Source organism: Aulonocara stuartgranti (genome assembly GCF_965226115.1).
Source record: "Aulonocara stuartgranti genome assembly, chromosome: 9".
NCBI lineage: Eukaryota > Metazoa > Chordata > Actinopteri > Cichliformes > Cichlidae > Aulonocara > Aulonocara stuartgranti.
In genome coordinates this window covers 20,815,293-20,836,209 of record NC_138960.1, presented here as the reverse complement: position 1 = coordinate 20,836,209, position 20,917 = coordinate 20,815,293, and the positions used below count along the sequence as shown (strand labels likewise).

At 37.9% G+C, this 20,917-nt stretch overlaps 2 protein-coding genes and 1 long non-coding RNA gene across 6 annotated transcripts; 2 read left to right on the top strand and 1 right to left on the bottom strand.

Annotated features, from left to right (window-relative positions):
* The first annotated feature begins 219 nt into the window (after positions 1–219).
* Positions 220–4,076, top strand: LOC309714976 (uncharacterized protein). The gene is made up of 7 exons (XM_082547745.1): positions 220–433; positions 923–982; positions 1,332–1,370; positions 1,499–1,585; positions 2,991–3,035; positions 3,698–3,781; positions 3,980–4,076. The coding sequence occupies exons 1-6, from the start codon at positions 350–352 to the stop codon at positions 3,758–3,760; spliced, it is 378 nt and encodes a 125-aa protein (XP_082403871.1). The 5' UTR covers positions 220–349; the 3' UTR covers positions 3,761–3,781; positions 3,980–4,076.
* A 5,406-nt stretch (positions 4,077–9,482) lies between these two features.
* LOC309714289 lies at positions 9,483–13,984 on the top strand. Its single transcript, XR_014278895.1, has 5 exons — positions 9,483–9,566; positions 10,627–10,650; positions 10,904–10,975; positions 11,100–11,206; positions 13,070–13,984. It is a non-coding gene; the product is annotated as an uncharacterized lncRNA (long non-coding RNA).
* cdv3 (carnitine deficiency-associated gene expressed in ventricle 3) lies at positions 13,431–20,116 on the bottom strand. Of its 4 annotated transcripts, none has more exons than XM_082546610.1 (5): positions 19,657–20,116; positions 18,965–19,038; positions 16,517–16,650; positions 16,176–16,341; positions 13,431–15,086 (listed from the first exon to the last, which is right to left on the bottom strand). In XM_082546610.1, the coding sequence occupies exons 1-5, from the start codon at positions 19,840–19,842 to the stop codon at positions 14,960–14,962; spliced, it is 687 nt and encodes a 228-aa protein (XP_082402736.1). In that variant the 5' UTR covers positions 19,843–20,116; the 3' UTR covers positions 13,431–14,959. The 4 variants fall into 4 exon arrangements, with proteins under 4 accessions (XP_082402736.1, XP_082402734.1, XP_082402735.1 ...); XM_082546608.1 differs by having other exon boundaries at positions 18,965–19,041; positions 19,657–20,115; XM_082546609.1 differs by having other exon boundaries at positions 16,176–16,344; positions 19,657–20,114.
* Positions 20,117–20,917: the final 801 nt, after the last annotated feature.

Here is a 20,917-nt window from a genome sequence, read left to right as displayed (position 1 = left end):
CTTCAGGTGCCGAACCAAAGCAGTGAAAATGCTGTTGAGCAAGTAGGTGGACTAAAATTTCAGAAAGCAAACTAATGATTAATATACGTCGGAGTTTTGTGGGAGAAAAATATGTTAACGTACAAGAGACTGAAGATTAATCAGCTGCAGAAAAAGATACAGAAGACAACCAGCTGTCAAAACAGGAAAGCAGTTTGACTAACAAACTCAAACTTGACATAGAGAGCGTCACGAGGGAAGGCGAGGAAAGTTGAGACTTTAACCTACAAGTGAAACCATAAATTCAAATTCCTCTTACTGGGACTGCAAAGCCGACATCGTGCACACAGGTGGCTGACTTGTTTTTAAGATGAGGGGACTCACACTGCTTATGGTGGGAATTATTCTGGCTGCACTGACAGATCTGCCTTTGACAGACTTTTCATTTGCAGAGGTAAGAAAAAAAAGTACTAAATGCCACCGTTCTGTAAGGTAGTGCAAATACAATCATTTTTATATCATTGCAAAATCAATTATGCTCATTCAAAGTTTTTACTCAGTTTAAATGTCTATTAAGATAAATATTAATTAAGTATTGTTGCTCAATACTGCAAACAAATACACAGCGAACTAATGCATTTAATCACTCCTGCAAGCTTAATAATGAAAATATATAAATAATTAAACAAATGTGTAATCGCTGCTTGGTTTTGGGTCTAAATATTTTCTAAATAATATGTTTTTAGATCTAAATATTTTCTGTTTTTTAGATGATAAATGTGTGCTTGATCACATTATGTCAGTTAAGTGACAGAAATCGATTTTTTAAGGCTCATTCTGTTATGCATTGAAATGTTTAAGACAAAAAAAAGTCCTTTACATGATCTGCCAAATGGAAGTGAACATGTTATAACTAAAGCTGCTTTAAATATATATTTTTTAGGCTGGATATTTATCTATGAGGCCAATGGAAGGTACAAACGGGACGTCCAACTCAACAGAGGTGTGTGAACTTTGAGTGTTTCATGTTTTAATCTGTTTAGGTGAGACTTAAAATCAAATTAGATTTTGACAAATATAAGCAGTGCTGCTCAAATATGAGTAGAATTCTTACTTTAATTATTCTCAGTAAAAATGTCTTTGTTATGGGATTTTTTTTCAATTATATAATCATAGTTTTCAATTGTAAAGTGTGCTAATTGCTGCTATTTCTAAGGGACGGGTTAGGTTTTGATTATTTTTCTGTTTTATTTGAAGTCCAAAGTCGACGACCTTGCAGGAATAAACAAACACATGATTACAAGCATTGGAACCTGTTTCCTCATTAAAGTTCAAATGTGCTCTTATTTTAGCCACAAGAGGAAACCACAGAAAATAAAGCTGTTGTGCAGGTAGGTTTCATAAAGCAAAGTAAGGACTGACACGTGAAAAGTGTTGAAATGCAAGAGGATGAAGATGCATTTATCATCTTACTCACATTAACCTAAAGTTTGGCTGACTTCCTTTTTAATCCCATCAGTGGAACGGCACCATTAGGCCAGTGGAAAGTGATTTTGGGTTCCCTCCTACAGAGCCCCTCGAACAAAGCCCCCAGAAGGACACCAAAGTAAGAAACTGCAGCAAAATAAAGACCTTTAAGTCATGTTAAAGTTTGAAAAACTTTATTTTATTTAGTCTTTTGAAAAACATTGTTTTAATTAAAAAACAAACAAACAAAAGCTTTAATGTTTACCACAGAAATGTGAAGGCAGTTTCTCCAGCTCCAAAATCCAAATGAAGCCTTTTTATTTTTGTTCCTGTTAAACAGGAGTTTTTCCCAATGTCGCCAAAGCACTTGCTCATAGGGGGTCGTGTAATTGTTGGGGTTTTCTCTGTTGTATTATTGTAGGGACTACCTTACAATATAAAATGCCCTGAGGTGACTGTTATTGTGATTTGGTGCTGTATAAATAAACTAAATTGACTTTGCTTTGAACAACAACAACTGACAATCTAAAGACGTTCACACAGAGCAGTTTATTTTGTGTTTTTCCTTGTCATTGTCATTACAGTAAATCTTAACTTCTTAGTGTGAGCAGTTGCTGCTTTTCTTTTTGAAATATGACAGAAAACCAAACAACTTGGTGTTTTATTGGTTTAAGACACAACCATGAAAATGTGGAGCCAAAAAAATCACAGTACTGCTTTACATTACCAATACCTGCTTACACTCTGCATACACTACTACATACTATGAATACAAGACAATGTACTGTTTTCAAACAAAGGAATATAATATTTACAGAAACTTAAACTTAAAAAAGTCATTATTGGAGGGGACGCCCATGACAGCAACCAGCCTCACCAAATTAACATCTGCCCTGTTGTTGAGAATAAAACAGACTTTGGGCAGGTAAGCAAACAAATTTGAACTTTGATGTTAAACAAGAGCTGAAGTAAAACAGCCTCCACCTACAAACACATGCATCATAAAACAGGCGTAAGCGCTCACTGGAAGCTGATTACAAAATGAGAGGACTCACACTGCTCTGTTTGGTGGGACTTATTCTCACAGCTTCGGTAAGAAAATATATCACTGTTTGATGTTCACAGATATGTTGAAAGCTTATAACAAATGACAGTCTACATAAATATTTATTTAGACATATTTATCATCACGAATCAGCTGAAGTGTGTCTCATGCTGCTGCTGACTCACTGAGATTAACTGTATCATTATTTTGCTGTGTTGTTTGATTTGAAATGATCTTCAAACATGGAGTGAAAAACATTATTTTAAAAAAGAGGCAGAAATTAAAACCTCCAGCGCTGCGTTTTGGCTTCATATTGTAGGATTTTATGAAAGTGTTCTGAAAGTTTTATCCATTCTAATTTCAGCTGCATGAAGGAAGCACAGCACCAGCAGAGAATAATGTAAGTCAAAATAAATACATAAAAAAAAAAGAATTACTGATTATATATTAAATTTTGAGCTTTATATGTTATTATTAATGTCACACACTTTCATTTCAGGTCCATCATGAAAGCAACTCAAAAAAGCCTCCAAAAAAGCCATCGGTACGGTAAAAATTAAATAAAATCTTAAAAAAACTACCAAACTATATTCAACTTTCTCAACAAAGACTTAATATTTTTCACTATTAAAGAGGTCAATCTGGACTTTATTAACTAACATATAAGTGAGACATAATTCTTATCATCATGAGATTTTTGTTGTTTTTTTTTTATTGAAAAAAACAACAACCCAACAATAAATATCAATTGCCCCACGTGTGTGGAATTATATCTGTGACCCCTTTTACAGATATAATCTTTGCCCCGGGCCTTGAAATACCAAGAAAATAAACAGATCTATGACTTGCTTCAGAGTTGATCATCTATTACTAAGTAAAATTAGACTAATATTCATTTTTAATATTTTGTAATATTTATATTTAAGATCATTCAATCATCCGCATCAACATTTACTTTGTGTCGGCAAATATCTACACAAATTGTGTGAATTCTGTTTTATGTTGACTCCTAAAAGCATTTTTACTAACACAACAAGCTCAAACTGCTTATTTCAATTTTATGCTACAGTGACACAGATGTGCTGTATATTAGTGTAACCTTAAAACTTGACTTAGAATTTCTTTGTCTTTACATAATTATTTATATGCATATTTCATGTATAAATGTATATTATTGTAGATTATATTTTATTTCAATGTTGATAGCAAACTGAGTTGTGCCATGGGTGCTGGAGTCCCCTTGAAGGTACACGTGATGAAACTGAATAAGCCGAGGGAAATGACACACAGGTAAAAAACCATTGACAACACTATATTTACACATCTATAATTTGTCATAATTTCACGTAAAAGAAAATTATCAAAATGCCTTGAAAAATTGTATTTTAAAACAAATGTCTTAAAAAAAGATAGAAACCTGTCCATAGGTGTGATTTTGTGACAGTTAAGTGAAATCATTAGATTTTTTCCCCTCTGTGTAATTTACAGACCGTTCATCAGAACATTTCAGTGGAAGCAACAGTGGACGACCGTGATTCTGCTCATGTTACTGTCTTACCTAAATAATCATTAAAAGTCTGTTGTGAGAAAAGTTTCCTTTATTTGTTAAGTTTCTCTTATTTGTTGTTATGTGCTTTTTCCAAGGTCATTTAGAAACGTAGAGCTGGAACTTTTGACAAATTATCTGCCAGACACACAAAAAAACACCTATTCTGACAAAATGAGACAACACGGGAATTAATTATCGAGGGGAGACACAAATGAAGACAAAAAGAACATTTTCTTTAAAGAGACGGTAAATTTACAAAACTAACTTCATCACATTTTACTAACACAAAGGCAGTGGCTGCTTATTTCAGGCCTGTTATAACAAATGCACGTGAGCTGACGTGTGCCATCGTTGCTATGAACTCCTAACTGTATTTAATGATCATACGTTGTCCTGCTGCTTTTTTAATAAACAAATAAAAACAGTTCCTGATAAACTAACTCGACATCCTGTTACGGGCATTTTTCTTAATAATTAACATTGAGAAAAATTACAAATAAAATAAGCTTTTTCTTTTAAATATGGCATTTTACGAAAGAGAGAACAGCGGATTCATAAGTATGTGGAAGAGTCTGAATTACATTAATAACAAATTCAGTTTTGAAGAGAATAAAGCAGACTTTTTTTTCATTTGCTAACAAACAAAGTTGAACTTTGATGTTAAACAAGAGTTGAAGTCAAAGAGGCTTCACCTACAAACACTTGGATTATAAAACAGTTTGAAGTGCAGACAGGAGGCCGATCACATCCGAGGTGAGACGACTCGCACTGCGCTGTTAGGTGGGATTTACTCTCACAGCTTCAGTTAAACAAAACAAAACATCATACTGGCAAATTAGCCAAATTTTTAAAACCTTTTCTGCTGGTTTCAATAAAACTTCTATCATACAAAGTGTGAATATGTGTAATGAGTGTAGGGAAATTTTAGCTTCACAGATCAAATACTATAGCTTGAAATTTTCACTGGTCTTATCAGGATCTTTCATTTGGGACAGATATATTAAAACTAGTGAACTAGTTTACTAGTTAATTCTTAACTAGTTTTTGACTTGTTAAGTCCAGCAAGTCCTACAAACTCCCATTTTTGAGCAAACACTAATAAAAAAACTGTCATTTATTGTCTTTTTAAATTTCTTAATGGTTTCTGGTTGAATTTTACAACTGCAAAACAAAGCATACTTAGTCATAAAAAGTAAGAAAACACCAAATTCATTCAACTTTCATGTTGGATTGATCAAATTTGAGCCGTTGCACCACAAAACAAAAACATCAGTATAAAGTTTAATCCGATGGTACTCTAATATGTGAAGCTAAAATCTTCCAGCAATCATTATATATGTATTTATTTCTTCGCGGTTTCATTGTAGGACTGTTGTTTAACTACCAGATAAACGAGACTGCAGATTTAAACTTAGGCTTGATATAAATGTATTTTTCTACCATAAATCAGCTGGAGTGTTTCTCACACACTGTTGTTAAAAAACAAAAAAACCCAGCACTGAACTTGAATTTGTATATCTTTATTACATTTGAGGGTTAGCACCTGAGTACTGCATCTAAAATGAGCAAATTCAACAAAATAGAGTAACTTTGACTGTATCTGTGTAAAGTAACCAGTTCTTGAAACATTATGATCTATAACATCCATCACAGGTTTCCACTTTCCACTTTTCTCTATGTAAATGTGATTAAAATGTATCATTTGACAGGGATTAGGCAGTTTTACATAAGTCAAGTACTAATGAAACAGATGTACAGAGAGGTTATAGCAGTGAGGTCAAACTCGTTTCACACTGACGGCCACGAACAGTCCACCATGACTTGAGTGGGCCAGACGAGTGAAACTCCACTTTCTGTCCGTGTAAAGGTGTTTAACTCCACATTTAATCCCTGAGATATCGTACAATAAGATAAAGATCTGCAAGTTCAACACCACATCTCAGTGTTTCTATGATAAATGTGTAAAATTACAGTTGTGGTGCAGCTCACTGCCCAGAGTGTCTGATGTTTGTACAACATAGAGTTTCATGGATGAAAATTTTCTTTCTTTTTTTATGTCATAATGGTAGACAGTGAAAAACACTGTCTACACTTTTCTGTCATTTAACTATTTATCTATTACTTAACTTCTTTGGTGTAGAATGAACGGCTGTTATCAGCAGGAAAAGCTGTCCAACGATTTATGCACTTCCTCATATTTTCTGCAGTGTTTGCCTGGCCGATTCTGGCCCCCGGGCCTTATTTTTGACACCTTTGGGTCTCCCTGCTTGTTACAAAATGACACCTTCAATACAAAATAAACCGACTGGGTGCACGAGGACAGGGTGAGGCAATCAGGAAGTAAGAATACATTTTTAAAAATGCATAAATATTATCAGCCTTTTCTTGTAAACGTCAGGTGTCACAGGGGATGTTTAAATCTTCACTGCTGTTGAAACGTCTAAATTAAACTAAAAATGTTGTTTTCTGAAGAATAAAGCAGACTTTGTGAGCGCAAACATATTTACATTTGCTAACAAACACAGTTGAACTTTGATGTTAAACAAGCGCTGAAGTGAAAGAGTCTCCACCTACAAACACTTGCATTATAAAACAGGAGGTCTGTGTGCAGACAGGAGGCTGATCACATCCACGATGAGAGGACTCGCACTGCTCTGTTTGGTGGGATTTATTCTCACAGCTTCGGTAAGAAAATATCATGCACCTGTTTGATGTTCATGGATTTCCTGAAAGAATTAACAGTCTCACTGAGTTTATAACAAGTGATAATCTACATAAATGTTTAGATTTCATCTTTAACATTGTAGGACTGTTGTTAGTTAGTTAGTCCAGTATGTTTTTAATTTCTGTTTATTTATTTTGACCAAGAATCAGCTGGAGTGTGTCTCATGCTGCTGACTCGCTGAGATTAATTGATTAATGCTGCTTTGTTTGCTTTGAAATGTCAATGACCTTCCAGCACTGAGGGGAAAAAGGCAAAAATAAAAACCTCCAACACTTAAATCTGTATATTGTTATTCTATTAAAGCGTTTTCCATTTTCTTTTCAGCTGCATGAAGGAGGCGCAGCACCATCATCGGATGTAAGTTGTTAGAAAAACAAAAAAACAACCTGTTGACACGAGTGGCATTATTCACCAGTAATTATAACATTATAATATTATATATAAATGTGTGTGTGTTTATTTTTTTTACTTTAGAATGCTGGCAGCTGGCATCCTCTTGAAAGCACTGGCAATTTTCCAACTGCTCCAACTCGTGTAGTAAGTAACGCCACAAAAATAAGCAATATTTATATGTCCGTGCGTGTCCTGCAAGGTGTAAAATGATAAAAAGTATCAAATTATTTGTTTATTTGTGCAGGTTATATTTTATTTAGATGTTGGGGAAGGGTTGGGTTTAAAGATCTGTAACTAATGTAATCCAACATATTTCAGAACGGGACCTTGCATCCAAATAATTCTACTCGTGCTGGAAATGCCACAGAGGTAAAACACCATCAGCACAGCTTTTATGAAGTCTGACAACAGCATTTAATTTGAAATAGCACTGACGAGAGAACAGAGAATATGTGGCAATTTATTTAAAATCCTTTTATTTCTCTTTACACTTTACAGGTTCATCACAACAATACAGCTGCAGCAACAGTGAAAGAAGACGCGTGATGCTAAAAATGTTGAAGCGTGAATCTTCACAGAGACAGACGACCGTGATTCTGCTGGTGTTACCGTCTTCTCTGAATAAACACTAAAATTATGTTGTGGGAAAAGTTTTCTTTATTTATTAAACTTAATAAAAGGTCTTTTAAAATGTGTTTTTCAAGAGATGGAAAAAAAGACCTACTCTAACATAGGAATTAATAACTGACGTTAAATTTTCACGTTAATCATATTTCATTAACAATTAAGCACTGCCTGGTTATTTAAGGTCTAAGAAAATGAATGCATCACATCAGAGTCGGAGCTGTAGGGGCGTTTCTAGGACTTTCTTAACAAGGTGGCAGAGAGGGGGGCAATAATCATGTGTGATCTCAAATTTAATGTCCTCAGCTTGTAATGTTTAGACTTTGAAATGCAGTTACTTTGATTACAGTGCTTTGTTCTCTCACAAACCACAAGCTTTACATAAAAGTACATACAAATTTAACCTATTAACAGTTAGACAATTACAAATCAAAAATAAAGTAAGCTAGTCACACGCAGTAATGTAACAGCTACACATTTTAAAATCAATATTAGCTCATAGCTTTAAAAGTCATTTTAAATGTAAGAGTGTTTTTTCTGCACATTACTTGCAGAAACGTGCAGATCGAATCACCGGTGTTGTCAAAACGCGACTGTGATTCTGCGGAGTGATTGACAGTACTGTGATCCAATAAGATAAGGCAGTTTCAGATGGACAGTTTTCTAAACCAATGACGGTGGGAGTTAGAGGGTAGGCGATCAGATTCCAAGAGGGGTCTAGAAGGGTGGGTCTAGAAAGGGCGGTGCCACCCCATGCCACCCTTTTAGACTCACCCCTGCTGAGCTGAGCATCAGCCAAGTCGCAATCAGCCAAGGTTTCAGGTGAACCCATTGCCCCACCCTATGTGATTTCCTGAGGTCAGATCGCCCAGGATGTGAGTGGGCGTTAAGGCGTCTGGGGAGGGAACTCAAAACTGGATTATAGATGGCAGACAGTTGGTGTCGTAAACCACCGCCTCTGTTCAAAGATGGTCATTCACAGTGGACATAGATGGCTTCTTTCACTCCTCTTTCAAACCATCTGTCCTCTCTGTCCAAAATATGAACACTGGCATCCTCAAAAGAGTGACCTTTGTCCTTTAGATGCAGATGGACAGCTGAGTCTTGTCCCGTGGAAGTGGCTCTTCTATGTTGTGCCATGCGTTTATGAAGTAGCTGTTTGGTCTCTCCAGTGTAAAGTTTTGTTTAGGAGGCAAAACTCCTAAACACAAACTTAACAACTGCATGCGGTACAGTGTAGAGAGGAATGTCCAGACCTCTACATTTTGGTTTTAGAGCTGAGAACCTGTAAATTCAGCCCAATACAAACTAACTCGACATGACAACACCCGTCTGAACAAAGACCAAAGCTGGTTTTGTTCTTTTTTTAACACTATTAGTTTACATTTGGATTATTCCAGTTCAAAAAATCATTAATAAAATGGATAAAAAAATGAATAAAATTAATAAAATGAGCATTTTTAACCAAACATAACACTTAAGAAAGAAGCAAAAAAAAAATTTAAAAATAAAACGAAAGAAAGAAACAGTAAGTAAAAAGGGCCTGAATTATATTAAACTAAAAATGTTGTTTTCTGAAGAATAAAGCAGACTTTGTGAGTGCAAACATGTTTGCATTTGCTAACAAAGTTGAACTTTGATGTTAAACAAGAGCTGAAAGAGTCTCCACCTACAAACACTTGCATTATAAAACAGGAGGTCTGTGCGCAGACGGGACGCTGATCACATCCACGATGAGAGGACTCGCACTGCTCTGTTTGGTGGGATTTATTCTCACAGCTTCGGTAAGAACATTCATATCCCTGTTTGATCTTCATGGATTTACTGAAAGGAAGAAATTTAAATGGTTGAAAGGAACTAACGGTCTCACTGAGCCAATAGCAAATTATAGTCTTCATAAATATTTAGATGTCATTTTATATTTTTGTAGTTTTGTAAAGCTATTGTTTAACTGGTAAGTTCGACTCCAGATGTAAACATGAGTTTGAATTAAATATATTTTTTCACCAAGAATCAGCTGGAGTGATTCATGCTGCTTTGCTTGCTTTGAAATGTCAATGACCTTTCAGCACTGAGGGAAAAGAAAGAGGCAAAAAAAAACCTCTAGCACTGAATTTTGTATCTGTCTAACATTATTCTGTTTTTAAGTTTTATCAGGTAGTAAATACAAACACTTGTCATTACATCTTAACCTCCTAGGACCTGGCGTCCACATATGTGGACATCACATTTTGGGTTATTTAGGCCAAAATACTCAATTTTGCTCTACATGGGCCTGATATCCACTTACGAGGACATTATGCTGCTACTGTTCTATCAAAATTTTAAACGAATATCCTCATATGTGGCTCTTATTTTTCTTAAAAACAAAAATAAGGTAAAAAAAAAAACTTAAAAATGCATGCCGTTTAAGAGTTCGGGTCTTAGGAGGTTAATCCAATCTTTAAGAAACAACATCACCCAATCACAGCCTCTAAAACGAGAAAACAAAAGTAGATAAACTCAACACAAAAATAAGGAATTTTTGCAGCTTAAAGTCATCTTAATTTATTATTTGACATGGATGGTGTGATCTTATATAGGTCATATACAGATCATGAAAAACATATTCTATAGCTATTTTAATATTAAATCTTTGTCCCTTTAGTTTTTGCAACTTACATTTCCAACTTCAGTGTCATCAATGTCCAGAAAGAGAGAAAATATGAAATCTTTTTATTTCCACCTTTTTTGTGCAGCTTCCATAATTACTTTTTTTTGTTTCGTTTTATTAAAATGTTTCTTCTTCTTAAACATCAAATGGTTTATTTTAAGAAGACTTAAAGTTGTTCTTTGTCATTCTAGCATTCAGCTAGAGCTACAACTACCGTAAGTACTACATTAATAAAACACCAGAAACATCAACCAGTATTTCTAATGTTTTATATTTTCATGTTTATCGGTTTAAGTAAAGATTACCAAAGGTACCCTGACGAATTGTTAAAATATTACAAAACTTGACATATCTTTCATTTCTTGGTTTGATGGTGTGTAAAACTATTTGTAGATTAGATTTGATTTAGATGTCGGGGGAAAGGTTAAGTTTAAAAGCCTGTAACTAATGTAATCCAATGCATTTCAGAGAATACCCACCTCTATCTGGCATGCTCTATCCTCTAATAATACTCGTTCATCACCTAGAAATGGTACACAGGTAAAACACCTTCAACACAGCTTTCATAATGTCTTACAACAACATTTAATCTGAAATAACACTGACAAGACAGCTGAGAACGTATGGCAAATAATTTTTTATTTTCCTCCTGTATATTATATAGGCCGTTCATCACAACAATACAGTGGAAGCAACAGTTGAACCAACAGTGAAAGAAGACGCACCAAATGTGCTCTAAAAACTTCAAAGAAAGACACCGTTCGACTGATGGTATAGTCTTCTCTGAATACACATTAGAAACCTATAATTAAAAAGTTCCTCTTATTTGTTATTATGCTTTGTATAAGGTCATTTAAAATCTATTTGTTACTTAGGAGATGAAACAACAACAAAAAAAACACCTACACTGACCAAATTCAGTTTTATTTATTTTTCTGTTATTTAATCCTCACAATGTTACTGGAGGCCAAAGTAATACTATCCAGAGTAACTTTCTGGTTAGATACCATAACCAGAAAGTTACAATAACGTCTGTTTTAACTGGATTTAGAAGCAGGAAATTAGAGGACATCCAGATCTTTATGTTATGTTATGTTAATAGAAATTCCTGCAGTTTAACTAATTGGTGTGTGTTACGTGGCTCCAGGGATAAATAAAGTTGGGTGTCACCTGAATAGAAGTGAAAATGTACGCTTTGCCTTCAGATGCTGCTGCCTAAGGGAAGCATGTAAATGGTAAACAGAAATGGTCCGCGCAGGGAACCCTGTGGTACTCCATAATTAACCTTAGTGTGTGAAGAGGACTCCTCATTTACATGAACAAATTGGAGCCTATTAGATAGAAATGATTCTAATCACTGCAGCGCAGTACCTGTAATACCGACTGCATGTTCTAATCTGTGTAATAACATATTACGGTTGACAGTATCGAACGCTGCGCTGAGGTCTAGCAGGACAAGCAGAGAGGAGTCACTGTCAGAGGCCATAAGAAGATCATTTGTAACCTTCACTAAAGCTGTTTCTGTGCTGTGATGAGCTCTGAAACCTGACTGAAACTCTTCAAATAAGCCATTCCTCTGCAGATGATCTGTTAGCTGTTTGACAACTACTCTTTCAAGGATGTTTGATATGAAAGGAAGGTTGGAGATTGGCCTATAATTACCTAAAACAGCTGAGGCAAGTGATGGCTTTTTAAGTAGTGGCTTAATTACTGTGAGCTTGAAGGGCTGTGGTACATAGCCGATTATTAGAGATAGGTTGATCATATTTAAGATTGAAGAATTAATTAATGGCAGGACTTCTTTGCGGAGTCTTGCAGGAATTAGGTCTAAAAGACACGTTGATGGTTTGGAGGAATAATTACTGAAGTTAAGATCAATTGGAGAAATAGACTAAATAAATATTAATGGTATTGAAAGTAGCTGTAGATAATGTTACTTCTAGAGACTGAGGTTATGAATAATTTTTTCTATAAACATTTTCTTTTAGAATTTTATTTGTAAATAAATTCATCAAGTTATTAATAGTTAAGGTTAAATGAATGCCCCGCTCAGAGTTGTTTTTATTTTCTTCAATCGGTGATGAGTAGTAAGATGTTCTAGCTTTACGGGGCTTTTTACAAAAATACAAATAAAACAAATTAATGACACGCCAGTTCCACAGCAGCTTACGAGTCATCTGCTTTAAAATGCAAATTTAAGAGTCAAGTATGTCTGATTTATGGTTTTGCTTTGTTTTATTTTTTTCCTTTCAGAGTCATACGCAGTGTAGATGTAAAAGTATTAAGATAATCAACCTCTGTGGGAGGAGACTTGGGAGTAAAATGTTCGAGTTGTACTTTAAATCCAGACCCTGAGTGTGTTTGGTGGGGGGTGGGTTCTTTTAAATTTTGAAAGTCAGTTGAGTCATTTGGCTGTCAGCGGATGCACGATCCTATGAGGCGTTTCCTCATAGGATCGTGCATCCGCTTTAAAAGTAATTCTACTCCCTCAACAGAGGTAACAGACCATCAGCACAGATTTCATGTCTTACAACAGCATTTTATCTGAAATAACATGGACAAGACAGCTGAGACTGTGTGGCAATTAACTGAAATCATTTTATTTATTTATTTTTTCCTCTGTATACTTTATAGACTGTTCATCACAACATGTCATTGGAAGCAACAGCGAAAGAAGACGTATCCAAGAGACGCTAAAAAGATGAAAACATGAAACCTCCCAGAGACAGACCACAAAATCTGTTAGTTTCACTGCCTTCTCTGAACAAACATTAAAAGGCTGTATTTAAAACAAAGAAGACGTTTCTCTTATTTGTTGTTATGCATGTATAAGGTCATTTAAAATGTGTTTTTCACCCAAGAGCTGGAACTTTTGTGTCGGGACAAAAAACATCTACTCTGACAAAATGAGACAATATAGGAATCGATAATCGAGGGGACATCAGATTAACACAAGTCAGGCGTTTACAGCTTCAAGGATTCAGACAAGACTAAATTCACAAGGATCACTTTATTTTTTTTCTGTGTTGAGGGTCTTTTTCATCACAAATATTACCCAGCAGGATGTCCCAGCAGGTATCAATGCTCCCTAACATATTCATGGGAAGAACATACACAACATAACTTCATTTCTTTATGTTTCTAAACACACTGCTTTAAAGCCCACTGGATATTAACTGGGTGTCGCACAGCTGCACAAGCTACCTGTTTTACATGAGGACTGCGATTTTTGGATTACCTGTGAGGAAAAAACACAAAAGCCTTAAAAATCGGGGGGGTTTAGTCAGTATGGTCAAACATCATCAAGAAATCAGCATTTGAAAGTGGTTTCCAATCACTCAGACCACAGGAAAGCATTTGTTACCAAAAGGCTGGTTTCAGATTAGAAACAAGCTTTAATGACTCGTCTGATGTTCAATGAGAAAAAGGGCAGCAGAATCAAACAGTGGATATGAAAGACAGTTAGTAGTTGTAATCATCAGGCAAACTAAAACAGCACTACATTCTTGAGTTTGTTTTTCTTTTGCATGTTTTTTGTGTCTTTTTTTTTAGCAAAGTGGTGAGATCCGGAGGCAGGCAACAGCCCGTTGAGACAGCACTTCACTTCAGATGACAATGCAGTTTCTTTCTACCAGTAAGGCCACTTTATAAAGAAACATCTAAATGAGGACTGCAACCTATCGCTTCTTGTCCATTGCTCTCTGCAGAGTGTTGTCATCGTGAATTTAAAAGGAAAAGAGAAGAAGAAAAAGAACAATGTTTCAAGTTTCTAAATTAAAGAGCCTGATGGTCAGCTTGTAAGCAGAGGGAGGGGAAGGGGGTGAGGGGAGGTTGGTGTTCGCCCCTCCCCCCTTCCCATCTCCACCACAGTGAGGGTAGGAAAAAAAAAAAAAAAAGAAGAAGCTCAGTCCACATGGTCACCACCAGCTATGCTGCTGAGGTAGTATCCCCGCTCTCAAAGTCCCAACCGCAACTCAAGAAAAAAAGAACAAAAATACACCTCAAAATAACCGCGGGTTATAGCGATCTTGCAAAAAAATAGATATTCTCACATAAGTTTGTAAAATCATCTTGCCTAAAGTCATCTTCGATCCTCTGTGGCTTTTCTCAAAGCAAGTCCAGAGAGAAGTTGCGCCACACAACCGCTGCTCTGAGTACAATCCACAAAGGACACCTGTGTCGCCTTTTTGTTGCTGCTGCAGTGCCGTACGTTTGGGTGTATTTCCTAATTCCGTTTCGGTGGTTCCCTCTTTCAGCCCCTTCAGATGCAGTCCTTCAGTTTTGCCAACCAAACGTATGTGAAGTGTGTTTACTGATCTTTTTAAAGGGCGTGTCACTGTATGTGCTGCAGTGGTGGGGTGTTGTGTGTGTGTGAGTGTGTGTATGGGGCTGTGTGTTGTGTGTGGTGATGGTGGCATCGTGAGCTCTGTCAGGACTGCAGTCCACACAGCTTTGGGATCAGCTTCCTTCAAAGGGGCTGGGCAGGACCGTGCTGGAGGGGCCAGGGGACAGAGGGACGCCGCTCTACTTATCCCCCAGGATGGCGTACTGGTTGTCGAGCTGCAAGTGCTGCATAGAAGCGCCACCGGTCTCCTCTCTGCCACGGTTCCTGTGTTTCACAACCTCGAAGGTCTTCTCCATTTCTCTGTCCCTGAAACACAAACATCAGGTCATTCAAGGAGCGAAAGCAGCATTACTTACTGTAATTATGGTGGCACCACAGTATAATCATTCCTGCATAACTGAGCCTTTAGACACTTTATGTCCAGTGAAAAACTAAGTACCCCCTTACTACTTTCGTAGCTATCGAGAAGATCAGTAGCAGCCGGCTGCTGCTAATCAAATGACTTTGATCAACTGAGCATCAGTAAGTGTGAGCACCTCTATAACATGAGAAGCTTTGGCAGTTTGCTGGTCTGGAGCATTCAGGTGTGTGTTAACACAAAGCCAAGGACGAAAGACATCAGCAATGATCTCAGAGAAGCAACTGTTGCTGCCCATCAATCTGGGAAGGTTTACGAACAATATGAAGTCCATCACTCTGCAGTTAGAATGATTATTAACAAGTGGAAAATATTCAGTTGCTAATATGGCAACTTTTCACTCAAAGGTCACCACACACCACACCTCAGACTCTACAGGCCTCACTTAGCTTGTTAAAAGTTCAAAGTTCATGAGAGCACAAAGACTGAACACGTTTGGCTTGTTTGGAAGGTTGCAAGTGAACAAACCACAAGACTTCTGGAACAATGTTGTTATGACAAAGTGCACAGAGCCACATTTGGCTAATCAGCACAAATGGCTCACGCACAGTGGTGAAGGGGTGATGATTTGGGCTTGTTTTTCAGACTGTGAGTAACCATGAACTTGTCTAAATAAGAACAAAGTTTAGTACATATTTAAATACCATATTGGAAATAAAAATTACAAATAAAATAAAGCCAGAAAATCAAAACAACTACTGTTAACAAAAATGGATTATGTGGCACACAAAGGCTAGATGCTACAGCACAAACAGGAGAAAATAAGGATGTGATGACTACAGCGCTAACATCATTGTGAGACAAGAATACACTGCCACGTAAAACTAGCACGGCAGAAGTCAACCCTAACACAGATGCGAGAGTGAAATAAGTGATCTACAAAGAATCGCCAAGCAGTTCCCAGAGCTGAAGAATATTTTGCCCTTAGGCTCATCCAGATACGTTATTATAACGGTTTTCCTGTAAACTCTGCTTACTTGCGTGTCTCAACGTGCTTGGCGGTGGCCAGTAGAGAGGGGAACTGTGTGTCACTGAAGATTTCAGGAGGGCCCTGGGTCGGGCCTCGTTTGGTGGTGGTAAGTCGAGCTCCCGGAGGGCGATATACACCAGCGGGCTTCGCCTCAGGTACCTCTACATTCTCTACTGCTGAAATGAAATGCATCAAAAAACAAAAATCACTGTGCTGCTCAAAAAAAACAATGGAAAAGCTGAATTTAGATGACTGAAACAAAAAAGGTTTTGAGGGTTTCCTTAACAAATAAAGGCCCTCAGGTCCCCCAGGAAGAAAAAAAGGTCGATTTTACATCGGTTTACTCACCCACAGGAGCAGGAGGAGGCGCGGCACCAGACTTGTTCCAGGGACCTTTTTCACCTCGTTCTCCACTGACGAGAATGATCTCTCCATCCTCACCAACCTCCTCCTTCTCGTACTCCTCTTCCTCTTTCTCGTCACTACAAACAACCAGGAGGCAGTAAAGCATAGGTGAACACATGCCCAGGTGCCCTGCTGCTGATATAACTGAATGCATCAAAGCTGATAAGGTTAGGACAGAAACCTCCATGTCCTGTGTGTCCCTGTACATTTACTACACAGCAAAACAAAGATGCTTCCTTTTATTTCCATCACCAGAATGACAGCATTCAAATATGGCTGATTTAGAGTTTTGGGTTCAGAGCCAAAGACTCACAAAAAAAACAAATTTGGCTTCCATCCCCACTGCAGTGCACCTCCACGCTGTTTTAATACTATGGATATTGATACTTCTTGATCACTCTGTGAAAGTCCTGTTCTGGGCCATCTGGCTTGGGCCCTTCAGTGTGCAGAAACCTCCACCTCTGTGTCAAACTGACCTGTCATATTTAATCGCTGGTGATGCTGGACCTCCAGCTACATATCAACAAGCAACAAGTAGTGTCGACCGTGCCCAGGCCCAAAAGCGTTACATCGGATGCCTGTTCTGTGAAGTAGGACCAACCCAATCACTGCTTACGACCAACTCTACTCACCAGACTTTGTCTTCTTCCTCAAAATGAAACAGAAGATTAACAGTTGCTGTTTTAATACAGTGGAGGAGACATAGTGTGCATTGCTGCAAGAACAGGACTTCCAGGGAATGATCTAAAAATAGCAGGAACACTGGAAGAGGTCCAGAGGTGCACAAGGACATTGCCTGCTATCCCCTTTTAAGGTCAACTTAAATTGGGCATGATTTTTGGATCTTGAGGTTAAAGTTGCACCTTGCGAAATGTTCGGAACTGTTTGTGTGGACAAATTCGTCCATCCTATTTTAGGGAAGTCCGATTGTGAAATTCTAAGTCGGTACCAATAAATAACAATCAGGATGGCAGTGGAGAGGTTTTTTTGTGTGTTTGTTCTGTTTCTAATCAGCCACTGACAGTGGCGCATGTCAGCTGATTAGCATTTCTTTCACCACTCCCTCTGTTTAACCTCACAGCTAAAACAGCTGTTCTTTTATTTATTCACTCAAGGGTTCAAATTATTTATACTGTGGAGGTTCAGAACAGAAACTCTTAAAAAAATAAAACCAAGGCCCGGAGCCCAGAAACAGCCCGGCGGGGCTTCAGTCCACCCCGCAGGATGCCTTAACTCTTTACTCCTTGAAAATGTTCTAGGAGAAAACCTTGAGGCTCTTTTCTGAATTGAGTGGTTACTGGCATTTTTTCAGACCTTCTTGTAGAACAAAACTGCCTGTGAATCAGAAGTTAGAGAGGGTGGTCTCTGTCTATGCAGTTACCCCTGGAAAGACCCGAAAACTATTCCAGTGGTCGTCAAACCACGCCTTTAATGATATATACTGAGGTGTCAAAACTCGCCATTGAGGGTACAGGTGAGGTCGTCAGATGTCGCCTTTACATCTCGTTGTGATCCAAAGTGATGATCTAACCTGAGCCAGAGGTCTGACTCAGAATTGGTTTTACTACCAAACACCAGCCATTGCCCGCTATACTACACCAATGTATATGAGTAACAGATTCGGCTCTTCACCTGTCACAGATTTATTATCGTTTCTATTTATTTAAAAAAAATAAATAAATAGGATGTTTTTGACAGTTTAGCACAATATTTCTGTTTTCACCTGCAGAACAAACTCCAGGTAACGAGTTTCTGATGGATTTCTTGGTGTTACCACAGTAGCATTTTTCTGTAATAACATTTGACTGAATGTTGAAACGGCACTAATTTTTCTTAGGACATAATGTTTTATGAATTAACAGTTATTATGAAATGTCTGAACTATTTTAAATCAAACTGAGCTGTTTGTGGCTTAGTAATAAAATAGTATGACATCTGTTCTACAGAGGCAATTTATTATAAGTTCAATTAAATTGTATTTATCTAGCAGCAAAAACCCCCCCACAAAACAGCTGTCTTAAGGGGTTTTATAATGTAAAGTACAGACCCTACAATAATACATAGAAAAACAACAATCAGATGAGTAAGCAGTTGGCGACAGTGGGGAGAAAAAAAACAACCCTTTTAACAGGAAGAAATCTCCAGCTCAACCAGGTTCAGAGAGGGGCAGCCATCTCCTGCGACCAGTTGTGGGTCTGCTGAGGGGGTCAACTTGTGTTTCTCAGCATTTAATCCATGAATTAATTCATTGAAAACAGGAAGGATGCGCTGTTGCTGTTTGAAAATTTGACTTCTCTTTCCACCCTCTGTCCCAAAAACATCTGTATGGGAGTGTTATCTCCTGCAAGCTTCTGCTGAAGCACAGCTTAACCAAACATGTTTTAACCTCACCTTATCTGCAAAGCCTGGAGTCGAAGCCCGCTGTAGTCCACTTCTTTGTGCTCAAATTCTTTCCACTCCTCGTCCTCCTGGGCAGAGGAAAACATTAATTCGTGCACCTCACAGTGAAATCACACTTTAACAGGCCTCTAAGATCACTGTAGTCCAGTCATCATTGTGTGTGTGACAAGTCGTCAAAGCTAATCGATAACACAGCTGTATCACCTGATCATATCCTGATGTTATTAAGTGCTAAAAAGATGCTGATCTGCTAACAACTTATAACAAATGGCGGCTCGGCCTTGTTGAGAAACCACGATACAAAGAGGAGGGCTGTCAGCTTTACCTCCTGCCGGCACATGATTAACATGTGGATTTAAAATGTTTACATCTAATCTTATAAGTCAGAACATATTTAAAAGATCGCACTCGAAGTCAGAGATCGTGAAAAAAAAAAGCTCAAAACGTGCGTCGTGGCACATTGTGGTTATATGCCGGCTTTTCCTTACATCATCCTAGAAAATAAACTCACGTTATTACCCCGACCTTATAAAACAACGTACGGAGGGGGGGGGGGGGGGGAGGCTGCCGCCAAGCAGGGCTTCTCTCCCAGAGGCTCTAATTCTGATCCGGGAGCAAACACCCGGCCGGACACCGGTGTGTGGTAGCGATGTGAAAAGTTATCGCAGAGCAGCGCCGGTTACCTTATCGATCTGAGCGTCCTGGTTCTCGTTTTTAGTCGATTTCTCCTTCTCCTTCTTGGTCTTCTTCAGTGCCGCCGATGTGGGCCCCGCGGCGGACTCCTTCCCCTTCCCCTTCTCTTTCTTCTTCTTTTTATCCCTCTTGGCAAAGAAATCGTCCAGGCTCTTCTCAGTTGGTACATCCGCCATTTTCAAAGAGCAGCGTTAACTAGCTTCAGTCAGACAACCGAGCAATGACAAACGTGAAAATAAGCACTCAGACCGAGAGGACAGCGGGTGAAGCGAGCAGAGGAGATGGAGTTACTCTGGAGTCCTTTCACTTCTTAGCTTCTGTTACAAGCTGACTTAAAAAAAAAAAGGTTCACTCCGGTCCTCTGCCCGAATCGTTAGCTATCCTGTCAACCATGCCATGCAGAGGCTATTTGACAAATCTGTACCGTCAACCGGAAGCACTTCTCCTCGCTTCCGCTTTCTTCTTCTTCGCGGTTAACAGCAACAAGGTGAATTAGCGCCACCTACTTGCCCAGCAACTTGCCTGGGAACGTTTAAGATCAAACAAAACGCAGTTTTAAAAGTAAAATTGTGTTGATTTATTATTAATGGGACCTACTTGGCCCTATGTGGAAAAGTAAACGTCCCTTAAACCTAATAACTGGCTGTGCCACCAATGGCAGCAAGAACTGCAATTAAGAATTTGCAGTGAGTCTTTCACATCACTGTGGAGGAATTTTGTAATAATAATAATAATAATAATAATAATAATAATAATAATAATGATAATAATAATGCATTTTATTTGAGGGTGCCTTTCTTAATCTCAAGGTCACCTTACAAAGAGAAAAGAAATCAATAAAACAGTAGATTAAAATAGATTCTAATAAATTAAAATACAGAAACCAGCAAAATACAACCACAAACAACAAATAAAAATAAACCCCCCCAACAAAAACAGCAAGCAAAATCTGTATTAAAGCGAGTAAGCCAGTTTAAACAAGTAGGTTTTGAGTTGTGACTTAAACAAGGGAAGGGAATCTATATTTCTTAAGGCTGAAAGAAGTGAGTTCCCGAGCTGAGGAGCAGAGCGACTGAAAGCTCTGTGCCCCATAGTGGTAAGGCGAGCAGGTGTGGCAGATGAAGATCTGAGAGAGCGGGAAACTGTGGTGATATGAAGCAGATCACAGAGATAAGGAGGGGTAAATCTTTTTTGCAGAGTTGTTTTAATTTATCTACAATGGAAGGTTTTCCAGCATGAACAGCCTGTTTA